Here is a 21,748-nt window from a genome sequence, read left to right on the forward strand (position 1 = left end):
CAGACAATAAAAGGCATATTCTAACAATCCTTGATATAATTTCTCTACATAAAAATATCATGTTCTGTGTTGGAGGTCATTTCTCAACAGTGCTGAACATCCGACACTAGATTCAAGGTTGGATACCGATCACCTTCTAACTCCTGTAATGTAATATAGGGGGCTCTATTAAACTAGCATGACACTTTACATGCTAGTTTAATACCTGAACTGTTCCCAACTCAACCTAATAGCCAGCGGAGGATGGGCATCCCACTATAGCCATGTTCCATCTGAGATTTCTTCCCATTGGGGAGTTTATTTTTATTTTTTACCACTGTTCAATAAACCTTAACAGTAATATAACATGAAATCCTATATAAAATGGAATTGAATTGAATTGAATGCATAGTATACCACCTGCTAATACAGTCAATACTTAGCTCCCAGGTGGACCTAAGGGCAATTTCACGGGTGCATATTGTGGATATTGCTCTAATACATCCAATACAAAATTACCACCGAAGAACAGGTATGGAATATAAAATAAAAAGCTTTATCTGTTTGAAACAGTCTGATGTCCTAGCTGCAGAAATCCACACACTTTCCAGTCACTTGCAATCTAATGCTAGTTAGCACTGGCTTGGAGAAAATGTTGGACATTGAAAGATGTTTTTGGCTTGCGCTGGCAGGGGCAGTTACAATGCACCCACAGTCCACATGCAGATGGGATGAACCGTTGTTCTTGCTATTATAGGCTAGGATACGACTGCAATTCTTGCACCTCATTTGTTATGAAATAAAAATGCTTCCGCAATGTAGACTTCCCAGACACACTGGGAACTTTCAAAAGCTCTGCCTTTTATTCTTTAACTTCTCCATGGCTAATTATACACAGTCAACACAACACAAACTTGTTGCTTTGATGCTGGTTGGTCATTCTTGGCATATGTGTATGTGTGTGTGCATGTAAGTGTGTGTAGGAGGTGTGGACATTAACGATTCTGTTTCCATAGTGGCGTGCATGTGTGTAAGAAGAAGCAAGACCAATAAAAGGAGCCTGAGCCCTACCCAAAGCCCATCTATACATAAAAAATGGGCCCGAGCCCAATCCAAATTTGTTCATGTTCTCTGACCCTGTCTGGTCTCATTGTGCTTGCAGAACTCTAGTTTGGGCATATATAATTGCACTCGCTACAGGTAGTGAAGTGGCGGAGAGCTCTTTTCAGGAGAACATTATTTTATGGTGGAATTCCACTTTATGTTCTTAAATCAAGCAGTAAACCTGGTATATGCTGAATAATTGTAATTGTAAATGCTAAATTCAATTGAGCTAATTTCGCAAACAAGAGAGGTACAGTAACCAAAAACGCAAACATCAGTGAGAGCATGTAGTGTAACCTGCACTATGCGCAAAGACTGCGCAGCCTGTAGCCCAGTAGCTAATGCACATCATGCGGGCAATGCAGTGCGCGTATGAGCGCATGCTTGAATGGGTGTATGTTGGTGCAGGTGCAGCTTTGCTGACAGTAAAAATTTCTGAGTGTAAGACGGAAAGAAAAATACGCAATTTCTACAAGCGATTAACTACAGCAATCCAGTAGGCCTAATTGGGTCCGGTAGATCTGCTCTTATTCTCATTTAGTTGACAAAATTGTGTGACCAAACATGCACCAGGAACAACTGACAGCGTTTCCTGCCGCTAGCCCTTCCCCCAGCCGGTCCCACGCCCTTTCTGTCTCGCTGTTGCCGTGTGCGTTTTGGGAGACAAAATAACTATCCCGGTTATTATTTCAAAGGGGTTTATTTTATTTTTTAAAAAGAGAAACGATGTCTCAGATCGAGGAAATTACAACTCCTACGTCGGCTGACGGGAGCATTATGAATCTCGCATTTACTCAATCTCTACAAGGGATGCTGAGGATTGCTCAAGTGGTGAGTGTGCCTTTTTCGTCGGGCATTGGTACCTTGCTCACTAAGGACATGCAACGGGCATCGGTATTCGCAGCGATAATACCTTTTCCGCATTCTTCGGCAGTCTTTGCGCATAGTGTGGGCTATCCTGCATGCTCCCGCTGATGTTTGTGTTTTTGGTTACTGTACCATCCTTGTTTGCGACATTTCTTAAATGAAAACTGCCTTTCATATTAAAACTGTTTAAAACACTGGCATAGTTTAGGCTAGCCTATAATATCGGCACTACGGGATGCTACTGGTATATTTGCTACTTCTGGATTTATTCAAGATAATATTACAAATAGCCGAATTGTTTTTCACGAAATAATGAACCTATCATGTTGTACCCGATATGGCTTATCCCGCAATGTGACATGCTAGTATCATCGCGCAGCCATGCTGTTTTAATAGCTTGTGTAGCAGAGGTGTTCTCATCTGTTACCGAAATAAATATGTGCACCTCCTTAAAATACTTACACGTCAATGACAACTAATTTCTTAATAAATGTAGACTACGATAATAGATGTAAGCTGGATGGCAAAACCAAACAATAGGCCTATACTAAATTACACCCTGTGCTTTTCAGTTCATTTTGAAGTGTGTAGGTACAGTTGTCCGTGGCTGGATGACATTTTCTTATACACACTGAGCAACTAATTTATGCATTTCATGTGCTCTTCTATGCACCTCTAAGTACATTCGTGTTCTCCAGCTTATTTGGGGGGATTTCTTGCCCATTACTTTCTTTCTTGCCATGTAGAACCTGTTTTCCATTTGTAGACATTCATCCACAATTTAAATATAATAGGATTTGGACGTCTAAGTAATGCCCAGCTGTGTTTGCAAGATCATGGTTCTCGGGGGTCTTGGAGATTATGAAGGTTCAAGGACAACCAGAGATTGAAGTGATAAGACTGTGCTGTGTGTATGAGGTATCTGTGTGCACCCACTAAAAATACCCCCTGAAAAACTGTGGATAGAGAATGGATGGTACAATCAGGTGGCTGCATGCATGTTGTGGTGCTGCTTTTTCAAAGAACGAATAAACCATAAACTCCAAGGCTCAATGTGGGCTTCAGTCACTCAATTTTCTCCAAATAGTGCTTTATGCTGAAGAAATAATCCTCCTCCTAAATCATGCTACATAAACCACTCCTAACAATTAATTATGTTAAATGCAATTTAACAATTATGACCTGATCTATACAGTATGTAGGGGAGTAGTATGTTGTTGGTGTGGGTCCACTGTCATAGCATATAGAGATAATAATACTCATAATAGCTTGATATCCAAAGTGTCTTGCACTTGATTAGACTAAGCAGGGGACAATCCCTCCTGGAGCAATACAAAGTTGCTCAAGTGCCCAAAAGCTGTGTGAATCTCATGTTGGCTACACCAGGTTACAACTTGGCTACAACTGCCATCCTTCCAGGTCCCAGTCATGTACTTTGGCCACTAGGCTGCAGACTGCCTAGTCACAGGTTTGGAGATTAGGAGATTAGCTTTACATAAAGTTTTGCTGCATGGCTTGATCTCAAATGCTTTTTATGAGATATTTTTAATCTATAAATGTTTGAAGTTTAAAGTAAACAGACCCCTCGTCACAAGTCGATTAGAAATATGAGCACATTATACAGGTATCTGAGTACAATATTCACGCATTCACATTTTATACGGGTTATACATGCATGCCACTTGCCAAATAAATTAATCTTCAGATAAGAATGTTTCTCTAAGGGCCGGTTTCACAGACACAGATTAAGCTTAGTTCTAGACTAACTTGAGTTTTGTATGGAGAATCTCCATTCAAAATAGAATTTAGTCTAGGTCTGTCTAGGACTAGGCTTAACCTGTGTCTGCAAAACTGGTCCCATCTTCATTTCAAAGTAAGAGTAAGAGCAAGTAAAAATCTTGGTCTAATTGAAGCAAACTGTTACTACTCAGATAGGGGACTGCAGTTTGTCTTCTAAAAATTGGTTCCCCAAAAATGGCTACCGCCAGTTAAGTACTCCCTGCCTTTTAGATATTTAGAACTTTTTTACTTCAAGCGACGCACACATTTACCGCACAATGATTTCAAAATAAAACTTATTTTGGACAGTACATGTTAATTTCATTTTAGCCGTTTCATCTTCTGAATGAACTCTACAGCATTGCGATCGTACGGGTTGACCTTATTCCAAAATGCCGTTTCTTAATGGTGTCTGTGTGGTTTGGCCTCATTCCCTGAAGCTGCATATTCAGTCTTGTCTCCTAGCTTTTATCCTCTTTCAGTCTGTTTTGCATAGCCCCTTTCTCACTTCTGTGCTACAGACTACACTGTCAACACTTGTTTCCTTGCTGCTTACTGTACTTTGTGTGAGTCTTGTTGCTCTGTATCTTCTTCTCTCTCCAACAACTCTCCAAGCCCTGGCTCAGCCTCAGCATGCTGTAAATACTGTACGCTTAGTATTAAACCAACTCTGGCAGAGTTACATTTGAGCCATACTGGAATTAATATGAATGAATTAAACGTTGTACATTCCAGGGTGGCCAGCCATGGTGAGTGGGTCAGGATGCACTTGTGTGCGGCCAGAGTCTGCTGCTACTCTAATAACTAGGAGACATCAAATGTTGGGAGGGGACAAGAAGCCTCTTGTTCGCCAAGTGTGTATAAAATGTGCTGTAATTTAATAATCTGTACTTTAACAATGAATGAATTGTGGAATACAGTGCTAAATCAAGAGAAAATATGCAATATTGTCCCAGATATTATGGATGCACTGTAGGTCAGCCTGCTTGCACTACACTGCCTGTGAATTCTCCTCTGCAGATGGTGCTTCTGATTGCCTTCTTATTCGTGCGCTGTGCCCCGGACTGGCCCGAGCACTATGCCTACCGCTACTTCGAGGTGGTCACCCTATGGTTCTTCTTTGTGTTGCTCATCTTCCTCATCATGCACATCTTCAGACTTCATGGCAAAATGCCCTACATTAACTGGGTGTTAACGGTAGGTGGCTCTGTATCCCGTTAGACTGAAATGATTCGTTGTTATTTGTGAATTGCAAACTCTTTCATCAGTTTGTTTACACAGCTGTATTGTATATTCTGAAACATATTCTGTCTTCCTCAGAATGTCAACCCATAGTCCACGCCTTTGACCTCGACATCTCACACTGCTTTAGGAAATAATATTTTGGCTATAACTCAATGAATAAATGTGAAGACCTACATATCTTTCTTCTTCATTGAGAATGTATGTCAGCATCACATGTAAGCATATAGAAAAGTAGTAAGTGAGACTGTGAGGTTGTGACTTCCTGTGCACTGTATCAGGAGTTCCTGCACTATGCTGTGGGCGTACTCCTCATCTTCGTTGGTTCCGTAGTGGCAGCCGTATGGAGTTGGGGGCTCGCATCACTTGTTATTGGATCTGTGAGTAGTCTGTTTTCTTTTTTGTTGCCCTACTCTCAACAGGGATATAAAATGTACATTTTCAACTTAATAAAACATACCATATCTCTGTTAATCTTTCATATTGAATAAATTCAGTAGTTAAGTGAAACCAAAAGTAAAAGTTCACTTTGGTTAGAGTTTGGTTAAATTAAATTCCAATTTTCAACAAATGTATTTTGATCGTTATATGTTCAGATTATGGCTGTCTCCATAATACTCCATGTCTTGAAACATATTTGTGAAACTGTTACAAGGCTTTGGCATTACTCACAGCTTACAGCCTCTAAATAGTCATTCAACTTCAGTGTAAACATAGCTCATACAGTTTTTTTATGTTTTATGTTGTACTGTAATATAATATTCAAAAGGCTTGACATTCCTCAAATGCTAGGTATTTACAGTGATTATGTTGGTAATACAAGTTGTCATTTTGTTTCCCAGTTTGATGAAGGTGCTGTCATTTTTTGAGTGTTGGACCATGGTAATTGTATTCTGTGAACATTGAATAATGCTTCTTTTATTTTACAGATCTTTGGGTTTATAGGCACAATTCTGATGGGCATCAGCTTACGGAAGTTACACAAGGTCATTTCTGGTACCCAGCAAGCAAGTGAGTTATTTCATGAGGTGTTCGTCTGCTCATCAACACTTGTTCATCAACACATGTTGTCAAGCAACTTTTTGTTCCTGTGAGATAAATGACCAGTTATCATTTGAGTAAAGCAATGGGGACAGACATTAATGGGGACAGACATTAATCAGTTTTTCATGAGAGCCAGACGAGAATTTGTTTAATGCGCAGGATAATACACAGTAACCTGTATTATCTCTGTATTTAATTTGAGTGAATTGAGGCATTGCTAAATATATTGGTATGTTTTTTACCACATGATACCAAAGATCAACATACATAATTTCATGTTTAATTGTTTAACAAATTAAGAAATGACATGTTAATTTGCAATGTGCCAATATCTATTTGCAAATAGTAACAGTTTTTGTAATTACAAAAGTTTAGTTTAGCAATGGATTGTGGCAGCACAGTGCAGATTTTGACAGACAAAAATTGCCAGAAAATGCCAAAAAACTTCAGACAGGCTAACACAATATAATAATCATGTTAAAACTGAACTGACAAAATACAGTAACAATTACAATAACATGAAATAAAATAGCAATTGCACATAATATAGCACATGATTTTATCCTTGAATTTATTGTACGTATGATATCTGTTAAAATGTTCTTGGCCAGCTTTCTACATCGATTTGTGAATTAACTGTCTGTTGGTAAATGAAAGAACGAGTGAAACTTAAAATGAACAATTTTCTCTTTTAGGTTCACCGGTTTAGAAGTGAAGCAGTATTTTATTTTCTCCAAAGATCATCACTCTGTCTTCAAATTTCAGACTGAACTGCTTCACTTCAAGTGCCTCATCAAACACATCGATCCACATTAACCGGGAGCAATGCCATACCAAACCTGCCCACCAATCACAGCCCACAGGTTATTGTGGGTAAATGTACTAACATCAGGCAAAATCAGTAGCTGTTATATGGCCTCAAAGCTATGTCAAAAATATTCAGATTTATAAATCCATACGTGTCCATACGCTTGTAACAATGTTTTGTTACAAAATTGTTTATACTTGTGAGGCTGTGTTTGTGCCAGTCCACACTCATGAAACACCTTCTTGTCTCTATGAACTTCAGTTTGTACTTGTAGCAACTACAGATTGAAATTTGCAACATTCCAAACATGGGGACAGATTTCAACTAAATCTCTTTTACGAAACTTACAGCACTTTTTTTGAACCATCACGTTGATTGCCAGCCCAGTAAAGGATTTAACTAACCAATCACAAAGCAAAGATTTGGCGAGGGTTCGTATTTCATCAGATCCAATCCTCATAGCTATCCACCAACAGTGAAGCAGAAAATAGCTATGCACAATGGCATTGAAAATGTACAGTGTACATTACAGTCACAGCTTTCATACATTTAAGCAGTATATTTTACAAATGTTCAAGATTTATAGTTATACTGTATTGAAGCTTGCAAATGTATATATTTTTAAGGATGTAAAACATTTTTATAAGTGTATGGAGGATTATTCACCAATATGAATACTTCTGGCTGGTTTTGAAGCCATACTGTTGCTTGGTTTGGAATATTATTCCTGATTCTTTGGTGGGTTAAAGTTTGATTTGGTTGCACTGTTATATTAAGAAGTATAAAAAAAAAAACAAATAATATAAATAAAAGCAGAACTATCACAATATTAGATGTATCTATCAGTGTGACACATTGTTTACACAAGTTATTCAAAAGAAATATTCACTTACAATTAGGAATGTATTATTGCGGTGCTCTTTGTCCTATAAAGTGAATTCAAAGCCTATGGTTTTTCAGACAAGCAATGGTACAAGATATATTTGCTGCACGAGACAATAGCACATCGCTTAAAAATATCGGTGCCTTTCACCTTGTTTTAAAATGCATTTATATTAGCTTGGATTGCTATCATCTCATTATCTAAAGTGAATTTATTTTTTATCCAGTAGTGTGCCTTTGCTGTCTGAAGTAAACGGAGTTCACTCTTAAAACATTGTGAGACTATTTTCTTGAACTGGTTTTTTGAACTGGTACAGCCTCAGAAACAATACCCACTTAAATAATTTCACTAAATTTGTAAACTGCAGTGTGCTGTCATTCATATTTCCACAGCGGTTTATTTTTCAGAAATCAGGAATTAAAGTCATTATTGGCCGAAAGATTAGAATTCCAGTGTGCAACTTGTGAGAACGGTGGTCAGTGGACTGACCTTGGACGGGCTGGCTCCACTGTACTTGGGTTTTCAAGAAAAAAGGTTACCAATGGTTACTAGTGATTATCTGATGTGAAGAGACATGTTAGGTAAGTCTAGTCCCAGCCAGATAGTTATATCTGTGGAATTATAGCTCTTGGGTTGATTTGGAAGATAGAGGCTGCTGAAAAATACGAGATATTTCCAGTGATGGAATCTACGCTGTACTAAGTGGTACTTCCTGTTCACTGTAATTCCTGCTGTAAGTCACTAAAGGATTGTTTACTCAGAACCGGAACCTGGGGCAACATTAGCTCAGGAGCAGTCACCTGCCAGTTGGCGGGTTGCCAGTTCTATCCCGCCCTGGGTGTGTCGAAGTGTCCTTGAGCAAGACACCTAAAATGCTTCTGACGAGCTGGTTGGTGCCAATCGCCGTTGGTGTGTGAGTGTGTGTATGAATGGGTGAATGAGAAGCATCAATTGTACAATGCTTTGGATAAAGGTGCTATATAAATGCCAACCATTTACCATTTATGTTTGTGTACATTCCTGAGTAGGTAGTGGGTGTGAACTGTGACTCTTACGCGACGTTTGACTTTTATGTGAGGGGGGAGGCTGGGAGGGACACTGGAGGGCTGAATTTGAGGTCTTGCAATTTATTGATTAATTCACTTTAGCAGGCCTTAAAGTGTTAACACCATTGCAGAGTGGTCATTGTAGTGCAAAATAAGTTTTCAAAGCTACGTCAGGAAGAAACAACAATTAACCAACAAAAAATTGCATTCAAAATCAATACTATTCCAAGGAACAGCTTTACCATAAGAGGGAGAAAAATATGCCAAATGAATTTCATAAACAACACATGCGGCATGCAGGATGACTGTGTCACACTACAAAATCACCACTGACCTTGAGAAAATACACCACATCCTCTAGAAACCTTCCCAGGCCTAAATCTGTAATATAGATACAGTGCAGCTGTGATCAGGAATAAGAAGTACACTTATCCTGGTGGTGTAGACCTGTTTTTCTTTTCTCTATAGAACTTGAGATCAAATGTCTGAGTCACCGCAAACAATGGTACAGGAAATCCGACCTACAAAAAGCAAACCACAAGAGGGCACTGTTTGGCACTTGCCTCTGGAAAATAGTTTGCCGTGAGAAAATACCATTTACATATTGTACAAATATATCTCTGGACATAACTGTGGTAATAAGCTCACAGTTCGTGTGTTTTAATCTAACTGAAATAATCAACATTTTGTATGCTACGTTCACACTAAATCAAGCATTCTTGACTTTGCTCTAGCGCCAGTAAGACAGGCTCCAGCATAGGTGTTTCAGTCAATGCCAGTCAATGGTAACGATACAGTAAAAATACGACGTCAGTTTAATTATCGCAACTGGTATTTTTTATTCATATATATACGAATTAGGGACCGTTTGTGTCCGTTGAGTCTCACTAGTTGACGAGTCACACTCGGTTGGACTTAATTCCCATATAAGGGCTCTCCCTAAACTCTGTTCACAAGCCCATGGAAACTCACAGAAACTTGGTCCATATTTTTCTACGGTCTATGTTCCATCACTGGGGCTTGTTGTCGTGGACGTATCCAACGAGTGCTTGACTGAGGAGGGGTTGTGCTGAAAAGCTGTCTGTTGCTGCCGGCGCTGTCCAGGGTCCTGATAGTTCAAGTCAAGTCACCTTTATTTATAGAGCACATTTAAAAACAACCAGCGGTTGACCAACGTGCTGTACAATATTCATAAACCAAATAAGGCCAAGATAGTTCCTTCTGTATGGGACGGAGACATGTGCAGCTCCTGCCCATGTGCGGGTAGGGGCGGGGATTTCACACACACACACACACACACACACACACACACACACACACACACACACACACACACACACACACACACACACACACACACACACACACACACACACACACACACACACACACACAGCTTTGAGTATACAGCCTTCCTGAGAATGACTCAATGATCACATCAAAACATGATAATAGCATACTGTGGTCAGGAAGAGCCCATAACCTACAGTCTGGAAACCATTACAGCATGATAGCCTGCTGAAATAGAGAAAAGACAGTTTTGAACACTTAGCAAGATATGGAATTTACCTTTGAACAACAGTCAAGGTTTAAATATTTTAGGCGTTATGATAAAATAAACATGGTTTATGAATAACCTGAATTCCGAAAACTAATTTATAACTCTGTATACGAACTCGACTAAATACATTATTGAGAGGGGGTCCTCAGCCCTCAGTTGGTAAACTCTACAGTTAGGTTGAAGTTGATTAAACTGACATAAATTCTTCAGAACAATCAAGAAAGTGTCAGTTTACCTCTTGGTTTGACCTCGTAATTCTACTCTGCACAAGCTTTGAGGTTCTGTATGGCCACCACCTGCAGCAAGACAAGCAGCAGGGCCACGTGAAGATGGACCAGTGGACAACTTAAAGGAGGTATAAGAAATAATAACGCGGACAATTTCACTTCCTGTCTACAAAATGAGTTTATCTGGAGCATAAGTCACTCAGGTGAAGGGTAAGAGAGCATTCATCGGTGTGATGTTAAAGGTTCACTTTCAGCAACCAGTAAATGCAACACAGATGAAAATGACAGCACAAATTAAACAGTGCAGAGTCCTGGCTGAAGTCTGTGTGCTCATCCCATTCATAAAGCTGTGGTTAAAGCCGGGTGACATACAACCAAGTGTAAAGCCAATGTAAAGCAAACCCTGTCAATTCTGCAAATATGTAAGTAAGATGTTAACTTTTTATCTTCAAGGGTGCCTGTAAAAGGTACTTGTGGTCTTGTTGGCATTGGTGCTTCACCATCAGTATCACCTACCAGCCTACAGTGTGATGAGATTGAGTGTGTGATGGGAGGCAAAACAGTATGTGCATTTAAAAAAATGTAAATACCTGTAATTGAAACATACCTGTCTACCATTAAAAATAACTCCAGTGATTCATCAGTTTTATTCATTTGAACAGGAAAGACGCAAGATATTACCACATCATAAAAAGGTCATAAAAATACACGGGCACATGACTCGTGAATAATCAGCCAATGCCAATATAATTACCAATCTCCACCAGTATTCTTCAGTATTCTCATTGTTTTTCTAATTGCAAATTTAGACAAACTGGAGCTACTGAGAAGTTTTCACATTGTTTTACATGGTGAACACGGATGCAACAAGCTCCTGCAGGACATAAATTAAGGGGACCCAGACTGATCAGTCTCACAAAACAGGAAATAAAAAGGCAGAACAGACATCCAAATAAATACAAGTTTATTGAATGATTACGGACCTGATCCATTGAAACATCACTACAATATTTGAGATAAGAGGACCAATCATTTTCAAGTTTAACGATGACTGTACATTCTGACGAGGCTGAGCCCTGCCCCCCTCCTGCTGTTGCTGAGCAACCGCTAATTGACTATGAATAATGCTATATATTTTTTCCCCACTTCAGTGCAACTACAGTTAGCAAGACCCCTGAAACAAACCGACCTCAGAATGAAAACCCATACTTATGTGGTCACTTGTAGTGCATCGTTCAATATGTATCCAAATAGTACAATGCCCATCTTCTGTATCTGACACACTTCAATTGAAATGCAGCTAGATGCTCATTAAAAGGCACCTAGATATGTTCCATGAGAACAACCCAGGGAAAGCTTTTTTTGTTGGACACTAGACAGGAGAAGTACTAATAATTCTACCTCGAAAGACCCATGTGTACATGGAGTGTTCATTTTCATCCAACTGAATGCATTCCCTGCTGTTCACTTCCAAACATTTTGATGTTTTTCCCCAAAATGCATTAATGTTCCAATTAGATTCATGTTAAATGTTTATTGAAAATCGAAGCATTATAATTTCAGTGAACAGCCCTGGGTGCCCTTTAACATTTTACACTTTCCAGTGAGTTTGTTTCAGAATAACCCTTTCAATTACATCGTAGTAGTAGGTCAGTAGTACTTAGGCTTGTTTACAGTCCAATTACAGGGAAAACGTCAAAATCTGAGCCGTCGACCATCTCCTGTCAAGTACTCTACAACTTGGCTGTAGACAAATATACTGGTTATTCAATGCTAATCAAACATGTTAATGGCATATTCGTTCACTATTTATTTCAGAAAAATGCAAAACTGCTCCTTAATAAACTGCTCATATTACAGATTCCCTTTTTGAGATTTTTATTTATTTTTAAGTCGTTTGGTACTCCTTTGGTTAACATGACATGCGTTTCCAAGTGAAGCCACTTTAAGCAACAACACAACACTGGCCTTCTGGGGGTTCAGGCAAACCTCTACCATAAACTGACTGCTGCCCATAACTCCAGTCTGAGACCAACTCACAACCACAGAGGCCCTGGACAAAAGCGGATCTTCCTGATGCCTAAACACCACACAAAAATGACTGCACGTGGGGCAATTCCACGGTGACTGACATTACAACTGCTGGATATTTGGGAGCTAAAGCCCAATACAGATACATAAGAGACCAACATATGATTTTACAACCCTCAGGTGTCAATAACTCTTATCAGTCTCCATTATGAAGCTGTATTGGGCTGTACCACCCAAATATCCGGCACTTGTAATGTCAGTCACCGTGGAATTGCCCTGTACAAGACTCTGTGGCTGTACTCCCATGGACACAAGGTCACAGGCACTCCTAATGCCTTTACAGTGTGAGCAAGCACTCCTAATGCCTTTCAGTGTGAGCTAGCACTCCTTATGCCATTTAATGTGTGAGCTAGCACTCCTGCTAGCACTCCTAATGCCTTTCAGTGTGAGCTAGCATTCCTTATGCCTTTCAGTGTAAGCTAGCACTCCTGCTAGCACTCCTAATGCCTTTCAGTGTGAGCTAGCACTCCTGCTAGCTCTCATCGCACAATTCTTTCCAGGTTTTCTTTCCGCACAGAACATTAAATAGTGGCCAGCGAGTGAGAGGTCCACTCCGGCCTTTCAAAATAAAAGTCTGAGTTTACCGTGTTCCGCTCTGCAGCCGGCTAGTGCGCTTGCAGAAAAAGAAGACAAAGATGAAGTACAATATGAAGGGAGAGGCAGACTCGGGCGGGGCGATGCAGAGGATGTGGGGGCGGGGGAAGGGGGGGGGGAGGTTGTTCTCATCTCGCCCGGCCTTCAAGACTCGTCGTTTTCGGCAGGCGGCGACGTGGACGTGGGGGACGACGCTTCCATTTCCGATTTGTTGGAAATGCGGTCGAGCTCGGCCTGCACGTCCGTCAAACCCAGCTTGGAACCTTGGGGAAGGGAGGAAGGAGGAGCAGGATTTAGGACGGAGTGCATTTAATCGCACAGCCCCCACTGCCATACAATGGCACCACGGAGGAGAATGAGTTCGCTTACAAGGAGGTGTCTACGTTTAGGATTAAGCTAGCATTGTGAAGAGACTCCATTTCATAAGAGAATTACCTGGGCTGTGCGCAAGGATCCAGAAATCACAGAGTTCACTTGGGTAATTGAACAATTTAGAATTCATGCCACCTAAACACCATTTATCATTGTGTCAAAAACTTAATTCAGGTCAATACTGAAAAATAAATACCGGATGGAAAGAAAAAGCACAGCATCATTGTGTTTTTGTGTGAGGTTCATTCTGAATATGGTGTTTCTGCTTGTGAAAACACCAACAATTATAATCCAAGTGTGCATAAAATAATTCCCCCAAGGACAGATCAGTTACAGCTTTCAAAATCATGACTGGGGCAAAACTTAGGACGAGACAAGATGGTGCTGGATCAGCACTTCTACCCAGAACTGCAACTGAGGTCAGCTTGAATAAAACAATACTATTGACAACAAAGGGCAGCTTGTCTGTAATGTGCATTTTATCCATGCTATGTTGTGTATGATGTTTTTTTGTTAGAAATGAGCATGGACTATGTCAAAGAAACAGAACATGACTGCACGCTGGCACCTTCACACACAGACACACGGTTGGTTTTCACGACAGAGGGGATTGAATGGGAACATTTGGCTACATACAGCATTCAGGGTTCTGGACAACTAGTCATACAAGAGACACGATACAACAGTACTCCGAACAGAAAGATGGATAATGGAGGACAAATGAAGATTTGAAAGATGGAGAAAAATCCAAAGGAAGTGAGAAAAACAATGCAAGATGCAGTGAATCAAGTGGCACACGAACAAACTGGCATTCACGAATGGAAAAAATATAAACGGGTCGGGCTGAAACGATGCAGGGACAAAAGTTAAGGGCCCACTAGCTGGGGACGTCCGTTCGAAAAGCGCCAAAGAAAGCGTTACATCAACACAGACCTTAGCGGGGCCAGCATCCTGTAACTGACACACAGGAGGTGGAGAGTAACATGAACACTGAGTCAGTGAGTCACAGGGGAAGATTAATGCAGGTGAAAATGTGCTTAGGCTGGACATTGGGGCAGGTTTGATGATAGTTAGACATTGCTATTCTGCCTTTGATGGAAGCTAGTTCTCAATAGCTGTCTGTTATCTCAATAGTCTGTTCAAAGCAACCTACATTAACACTATGTACAAATATATCAGAAATTGAAGCAATGTGAACTAAACAAACAAGTATTGTATTAATTCTTGGAGGGATTTAAGACTGCTTATGACTGTTAGTTCCATCTGTATGCTTTGCGTTTATATTTCATGAATGCAAATGCCTTCAATTAGCCACACCTTTCTTGTAATCACTATTTAAGAGCTCTGATACAATGATCTTAAAATGAAAGGGAGGTGACAGTAAAACAATGCAAGTAATATGCTGGCCAAAATGAATTATTCATAAGAAAGATTTATATCACAAATGTCACAGTCCATGAAAACCCTTCCATACTGGAACATAATTTCATAATATTCATGTCCCCACAAACAAGCCTTGAACTGGTCATGGAGCAATTGTCTAATGACAGCATACTCTTTCTATGTCTTTCCACGATTATGGACAGGAAAAAAGAAAGAACATTCACAGTTGAGAGAATAAATTGCCATATTTAACTGAGAAGGTGCATTTAGTGACACATTCTAGAAACTACCCATGTGCTAGCAGCCTGACATTGTCAATTACTCAGTAGTTTATAGTTTGGTTACATGCTTCAGTAATAACATGTTTTGGATGGGCTTGTACCTGACTTCCTGACGGTCCCAGGTGTGTTCCCTCCTCCCCCTGATGGACTACCCCCTGGCCCTGGAGACCCGGCCTTCTTGGTCAGCAGGCTGTTGAAGAAGTTGGCCAGGACCCCCTCACTTGTCTGTCCACCTGTCAGCCACCAGAGGGAGACGAAACCATCAGTAAGGTCCTGTAAAGTCTGAAACGAGGGCTTGCTTTAAAATTGGATGCAAAAGAGAAAGTAAAGGGTAAAGAGAGTAAAAGGGAAAGCAAAAAGCCTGAGAAATAAAAGGCCACAATCCCAGAAGTGCTTCCATGAGCTCCTGTTTGAAAAGTACAGACGCAGGCACAGAAGGAAGAGCAGGAGAGGGCCCGGGAATCATGCATCCACAAATGCACACTCATATACACACCTTTCATACTGGGATCGATCTTCTTGGTACCTGATTGCATGGGCATGACGTTAGCCACGTTTGAGGCCGCAGAGCGATTCGTAGTTCTGGGGGATCCACCTGGGGCTCTGCTGGCGGTGTCCTGCTCGGAACAGGAAAGGGTGTGGTAATAAGACATTAAAAAAAAACATATAAACAGGAGCCAAAACCTGGTTTAGTATGCGCAACAGGTACCAAACACATAGTACACGGCATTTTTATCTAATGCATCTAAAATAGAATTACTTTACTGTGTGACCTTTAGTGTATCTCTACAACCATTACAGTATGTGTACCTAATAGTAACTTCTGCCTTTGAACCTGGCAAATCCATTAAAACGTTAAGTACACAGTAATGACTCGTGCTTTTCTCCAATGTATCACTGTAAAAGAGCTCTATTGTGTCTGTTTGATATGTAAAAGAAGCGGGGAAGCATGCATGGTAGCCATACTAACCACTGGCCTTCCTGCAGTGGCTGGAGGTTGTTTTGCCAACAGGGACTGAAAGCAGAGGGAAAAATAGCACACTTACAGTGGAAGGGCACCACGGTAGAACATGAAGACGCATAGGATTTTACTATTCAAAATAACCAGAAATAACCATTGTAATAACCCGCTTGAGGTTAGGAGTGGGCCTAAACATTACCCTCCGTTGACCTAAAACATCAAATTGTATTCAAAGCATGTTTTAGATGGAAAAGCCAATGGCAAAATAATTTTCAGTGAAAACAAAAAATACAAAAATACAAATGCTCTTCTTTTAAATTACCTGCAGCTTTGATAGAAACACCTGGTCATCTTCTGCATTTATTTCCTTTTCGTGTACAAACTGCAATAAATACATACAATATGTTGAGAAGACTGCAAGCTGCATTGCTGACATGGAATCAAAATCAAAATATTAGCAATGTCCGTTCTGAGTATGACATACTTCATGTTTTTTGCATTCAAAAGGGAATGTCCATGTACAGGGAGACATTTCACTTCAAACTACAGCACCCCAGATGACCTTATACTACTTCTACCTGGGACAGGTGAATTTAGGGCACAGACCAGATCGATATAAATGGAGCACCGAAGGGGGAATAACACAGGGAGGAAGAGTACAGATTGGAATGGGGGCCGAGGGAAATATCCTAGCACATCTCAAATGAGAACACAAATTACCTTCCTGACAGAAGGCTTCACTATTACATCTTCAAACGGGTCCTCCACTTTAATGGTCTGAAAGTTTTCGTGGAGGATTGCAATTTTCTTTTCATTGTCCCACCCTGCAGGACTGAAAGGAAGAAAGAATGACCGGGCCACCGCGACGAAAGCATTACCCAAATTTACAGCAGTGATACCGCATTGGAAACCGACCTATGGTTTGTTTTTGGTTTTTTTAATTAACCTACAAGTCAACTTGAAGACCGAACTTCAGACTTACATGAAAACTGCATCTTTCTCCACAATTTGAGCAGGCAAGTTGAAAGGAAACCCGTATAACCTATGGACGAGATATTTATACAATAAATCTAAATTTTTACTCTCCTTCACTGAAGTGTAAAGTAGTGTTGCCCCATCTGCATAGCAATAGTTAAGAAAAATGTTCTTAGACCGAAGCACAGTTGCACAGAAAAACAACTTAACACTAACAACCTCAAGACATTCCCACAGCTGCAGCCATGTTGGCCCAGTTACAGCCATGATAACCTCCAGGCCAACAGCCATTCTGGCTCAGTTGTGCACTTCTGACGGGTGTGGCAGACATACCTGTTCTCGCTCTGTTCAGTAGGCAAGGCACTACAGAGCTCAACAAGTTAATTCATTTTACTAAATGTCATGTTCTATCGCTGTCAGGCAAGTGTAGTACTATTCAATAACAGCAGTTTAAATCTCAATCCACATACATAATTTGAATGTGTATCTATTAATTGTTTTCTCCAAACCAATTAATAACCATGAATTTGTTTGTGGCAGTTTTTCATCAATCTGAGATTTCTAACTGATAATATGTGTGTAGTTTAGTCTGTTAAGACTTTATATCAAAAGGATATTCTATCTATTCTGCAAAGTCTTCACTTTTAAAACTACAGTCTAACAGCTAATAAAAATGCAAATAACCAGTGAAGATGTGGACAAAATGTTGTGGTTATTTCTGTGGTACTTAGTGAAATACAGATATAAATAACGCTAAGGTTTTCATATTGAGTAGCACTTACGCAGACTCCACATCCTGTTTACGACCTTCACTGCTTTTACTACACAGTAGATGAGTGTCTTGGACACCCTCCAGACTAATAGAGTTTGCCGTGTTGCTGTGTTTCCAAATGCCGTGGAACGTGCCATGGTACTCCTGGACAGGCGGCCATTTTGGCTCTGAGCCCAGCATTCCACCTTTCATTTTTAAAGGATACACTTCAAGCAGAAGCGGCGGATGTGAGACTGGATGAAGTCAAAGTGCTCGTCCCTGTAGTCATGCTCCTTCTCCAGGCCGCTAATCGCATCACACTGTAGAGAGGGCGACAAAGAGCAACCTGCTACACGCATTTACACAGCAGGTAGACAGAGGAACACTGTGCAGAAAATGCCCAAACAGCAAGCTAACTAATCGGCTATGCATAAACAGCTAGGTCCCATTCGAACATTAGTATACAATCCCAGGGAGTTCTCTCCAGTCTGTGGAAAGACCAACAATTTAAAGACAACGCCTATGAAGTGTTCTGCAGTCAAGCAGAGCAGAGGAAGAGAGTGTATGTGCTGGTGCCCGGTGGGTGTTGTGCCACAGCCCAAGTGATCCCCACCGCAGAGCTTACGGTCCCCACCTTGGTGCACACGACCACCATGGGCATGCCCAGGTTGTGCGTGAGCGTGTTGTCCCCCAGGGGGAGCACAATGTTCTCCTCCCCGTCGGCCATGGCAGGGTTTCTCCTCTGGGGCGAGACGCTGAGGTTGCTCCCCGGCTCAGTGTACTCCTGGAACTGCCTCACCACTGTAACAGCACACATGGGGGTGAGGGGTGGTGGAAGCTGGAGCGATTACACCGAAAAAGGCTTCATTAAGGATCGACAAACATAAAGTAAGATATAAAATATCAAAAAAGCACAGGACCATGCCTGTCACACCTGACTGAGGCATTACAAATTCTAATTTCTGCTGCTCATTTTTGAGAGGGTGTAGTTCCACATTTACTGCACCACACCTCTCCTTTTAACAGTTTTTAATCTTCATCTTTCATCTTTTGTATATGTTGCCAGAAGGCCGACGTAGCCAGAACAAAACAACCCCTTTCACACACATTTTTGCTCCATGTCCCTCAGATCCTCTGGGGGGACCCTCAGCTTGTCGATGTACTCTCGGACAACGCTGGCCCACTTCTGCAGGGAGTCCAGGGCGAACCAGGGCCTCGACATGTCAACCACCAGCAGAGCAATGGTGTCAGCCAGGTTCTCCAGGGAAACCACAAACTTCTGGAGACCCTTGTGAAAGAGGTCACCGTCCAATATCCAGGCATTACACATGGTGTGGTCTGAGGGAAAACCACAAAATAAATGCAAATAAACAAGAAGACAACCGAGTACAAATTTCTTCTTGTGCTTCAGATTTTCTTTTTAAAAGGAGATACTGAAAAATAAATGAAAAGAAAAGGCAAATTATGTTTTTAAAGGCCTGTTTCCATGGAAAATAATTAAATAAACTAATTTAAAAAAATTAGGACACACAAAGAACAGGCTGCACCAGAATACATCACAAACTTCAATGCTCACACATGTACATACTACACACAAAAAATAAAAATATGTATTTCCAGAAGAGTGTGGTACATTGCTGAGCAGCATCATGCTTACCATCAATGTCATCATCATGAACATTAAAATAGAGGTACTCCAGCCCCCTCCCTTTCATGTAATCATCTATGCCCTGGAGCTTGGCCAGCAAAGTGGTTTTGCCTGCCCCATCTTCACCTGTAAATGTGAAAGGTAAGAGAGGGAATATATTTCCTGTAAGCCTACCATTTAAAAAGTGTTAACAACAAAAATATCAGAGAGATACAATGTAGCATTTGTCAAAATCAGAGTTTACACTGAAGAGTACATTCTTGGATTGGATATTGTCTAGGAAGACTGCCCCCTATTGGCCTACCAACACCACTTCCAGCATCAGACCGATTTTCCAGGTCTCCCAACCAAACCCAGCCCCACTTTACCCTCGGGCATGAGCAGAACGGTATAGCCGGGTGGTATGGCTGCTGGCTACACCATCCTTTACAAACATTGTATTCAATAAAGGATGTACTGCGACACACCTAGATGTTTTCTAATCGAAGATATGCAGTATATCTAGATCAATCAATAGCATTTTAATATTTTATTCTGATGGCATATATTGGTCCACATTAGCTACATTTAAAAATATGTGGAAACATTCTAGTCAATATCGTTATAAAATCTCAACATACTAGCTAAATAGCTATGTACAGAGACACAAAACTACAAGGCCGAACGTCCCGGCTAACGTTACCGTAGCTCTATTGTAGCTACTCAACTGGTTTTGCAGTAGCTTGGGCATGGACCACAGTATAATGCAGCGGGACATCTACAGCCTATACTGATTAACATCTAATTGGGGATTATCTATCTAGCACGCTGCTTGAAAGATCTGTCTCAAGTGTCTGTGATCCAGTCTGAAAAAGAACACGGGAACACCCTATCAGCACAATCCATCCAGCACGATTCAGTCCGCAGCTTATTAAGACGCACTGCATGAAGCGCGTTTTATTTCCGAGCAGACAAAGGAATGATTTACAGCAATAGTTCTACATATTAGCAGCACACACCATGGCAAACGTACGTTTGCTGTATTACACAGAAGACAATGCATTAGCTAGATGGCTAACAACAACGTGAGGGCTGACTGTGGCTAAATAGACAAATGCTCTGGGCCACCCTAGTAATACATCCGCCTACTTAGGGGAGAAAAATAGCACACTCACCCAAAACAAGGACATTTTTTCCAGATGGTAGCTTTGATCGTGAATGTGTTGATACCTCACTCAAAATTGATGACCTGTGCGTGAAATAATAATAGCAATAAATCCTGACATAATCACGGCCATTCATACAACGTGATATGATGACACCATTCATAGGATGGGATCGGTCTTTCGTGAAATTGTCATAAGCTTTCGAGCTAGCAAGCTAATAGACACACACGTTTAATAGTAGTAACACGCGCATTCCTTCGCGAATAGCTACGGCTTTTCTTCCTGTGCAAAATACTTGCTCACCATAAATTCTGTCCATCATCTTCCTCCCCGTTTTGGATTTCCAGATTGCTGTTATTTACATTAGAGTTGGTGGATGTTGATGCACCTCTCCCTATAGCGGCCATCTTCACAGGCTAGTGACACCCGCCAAGATTCCCGGATGTGAAGCGCAGACCGAGTACGTTAGACAGGGTGGAGTAGCTGGATGTCAACATTTGTTTGTTAATTGCGGCTGGCTAGAGTGGTGGGTGTGGCTAAAAAGAAACAACAAATTAGAGACTTATTTTACTCACATACGCTTACCCATGCTGGACGATCATTTATTAAACAGTGAATCCTTTATTTTTAGAATTGTTAAATAAATGTAGCCTGTTTTTGTGACATGCCAGATCTAAGCGATTTTTCAGAAGTGGATGCTATGAATTTATTTATTTTTTATACATAGGCTAGTATCTCGTTCGGGGGGCATTATTGCCCCTGTGATGTGCTCCTAGCCTACTGTTAATGCTGATGACAATGGCATGTATATACTGTAACTATATGATAAAGTAAATAATATTTTTATTTTCACTTCAAGTGGCCTACTCTAGCCTACAAAATGATTGCACACTCACAATGTTAAAGGATGATAAATTGAACAATATCAAAATAAGAAACCACCTTTGGGATGAGAGTTGGCATTATAGTCTAAATATTTAATTTATATTTTCTTTTGTGACTAACAC

The 21,748-nt window shown here is 40.7% G+C and overlaps 2 protein-coding genes across 5 annotated transcripts; one reads left to right on the forward strand and one right to left on the reverse strand.

The window, feature by feature from the left end:
* Positions 1–1,498: 1,498 nt before the first annotated feature.
* Positions 1,499–7,977, forward strand: LOC133137534 (CKLF-like MARVEL transmembrane domain-containing protein 7). Its single transcript, XM_061255861.1, has 5 exons — positions 1,499–1,914; positions 4,750–4,926; positions 5,253–5,351; positions 5,901–5,982; positions 6,711–7,977. Exons 1-5 carry the CDS (start codon positions 1,810–1,812, stop codon positions 6,722–6,724), a joined length of 477 nt encoding a protein of 158 aa, XP_061111845.1. The 5' UTR covers positions 1,499–1,809; the 3' UTR covers positions 6,725–7,977.
* Positions 7,978–11,487: 3,510 nt separating this feature from the next.
* On the reverse strand, positions 11,488–21,198 carry dync1li1 (dynein, cytoplasmic 1, light intermediate chain 1). Of its 4 annotated transcripts, none has more exons than XM_061254531.1 (13): positions 21,045–21,198; positions 20,751–20,824; positions 19,606–19,722; positions 19,056–19,286; positions 18,583–18,749; positions 18,175–18,268; positions 17,205–17,340; positions 16,943–17,054; positions 16,545–16,604; positions 16,232–16,276; positions 15,788–15,878; positions 15,363–15,494; positions 11,488–13,488 (listed from the first exon to the last, which is right to left on the reverse strand). In XM_061254531.1, the coding sequence occupies exons 1-13, from the start codon at positions 21,146–21,148 to the stop codon at positions 13,370–13,372; spliced, it is 1,482 nt and encodes a 493-aa protein (XP_061110515.1). In that variant the 5' UTR covers positions 21,149–21,198; the 3' UTR covers positions 11,488–13,369. The 4 variants fall into 4 exon arrangements, with proteins under 4 accessions (XP_061110515.1, XP_061110514.1, XP_061110516.1 ...); XM_061254530.1 differs by having other exon boundaries at positions 15,758–15,878; XM_061254532.1 differs by lacking the exons at positions 20,751–20,824; positions 21,045–21,198 and adding an exon at positions 20,304–20,537 and having other exon boundaries at positions 15,758–15,878.
* Between the last annotated feature and the right edge of the window lie 550 nt (positions 21,199–21,748).

The sequence above is a fragment of the Conger conger genome, chromosome 9 (assembly GCF_963514075.1).
Source record: "Conger conger chromosome 9, fConCon1.1, whole genome shotgun sequence".
Lineage (NCBI taxonomy): Eukaryota > Metazoa > Chordata > Actinopteri > Anguilliformes > Congridae > Conger > Conger conger.

What these genes read in the sequence shown, in the direction of transcription:
- dync1li1 (XM_061254530.1), bottom strand. Translation starts at nt 21,148, where the DNA reads ATGGCCGCTATAGGGAGAGGTGCATCAACATCCACCAACTCTAATGTA. An exon ending in AAAAAATGTCCTTGTTTTGG is followed by an intron (nt 19,723 to 20,750) that starts GTGAGTGTGCTA and finishes TCACATTTACAG; the next exon opens with GTGAAGATGGGGCAGGCAAA. An exon ending in CCGCCGCTTCTGCTTGAAGT is followed by an intron (nt 17,341 to 18,174) that starts GTATCCTTTAAA and finishes ATTGCTATGCAG; the next exon opens with ATGGGGCAACACTACTTTAC.
- LOC133137534 (XM_061255861.1), top strand. Translation starts at nt 1,810, where the DNA reads ATGTCTCAGATCGAGGAAATTACAACTCCTACGTCGGCTGACGGGAGC. An exon ending in ACATTAACTGGGTGTTAACG is followed by an intron (nt 4,927 to 5,252) that starts GTAGGTGGCTCT and finishes GCACTGTATCAG; the next exon opens with GAGTTCCTGCACTATGCTGT. An exon ending in CATCACTTGTTATTGGATCT is followed by an intron (nt 5,352 to 5,900) that starts GTGAGTAGTCTG and finishes TTTATTTTACAG; the next exon opens with ATCTTTGGGTTTATAGGCAC.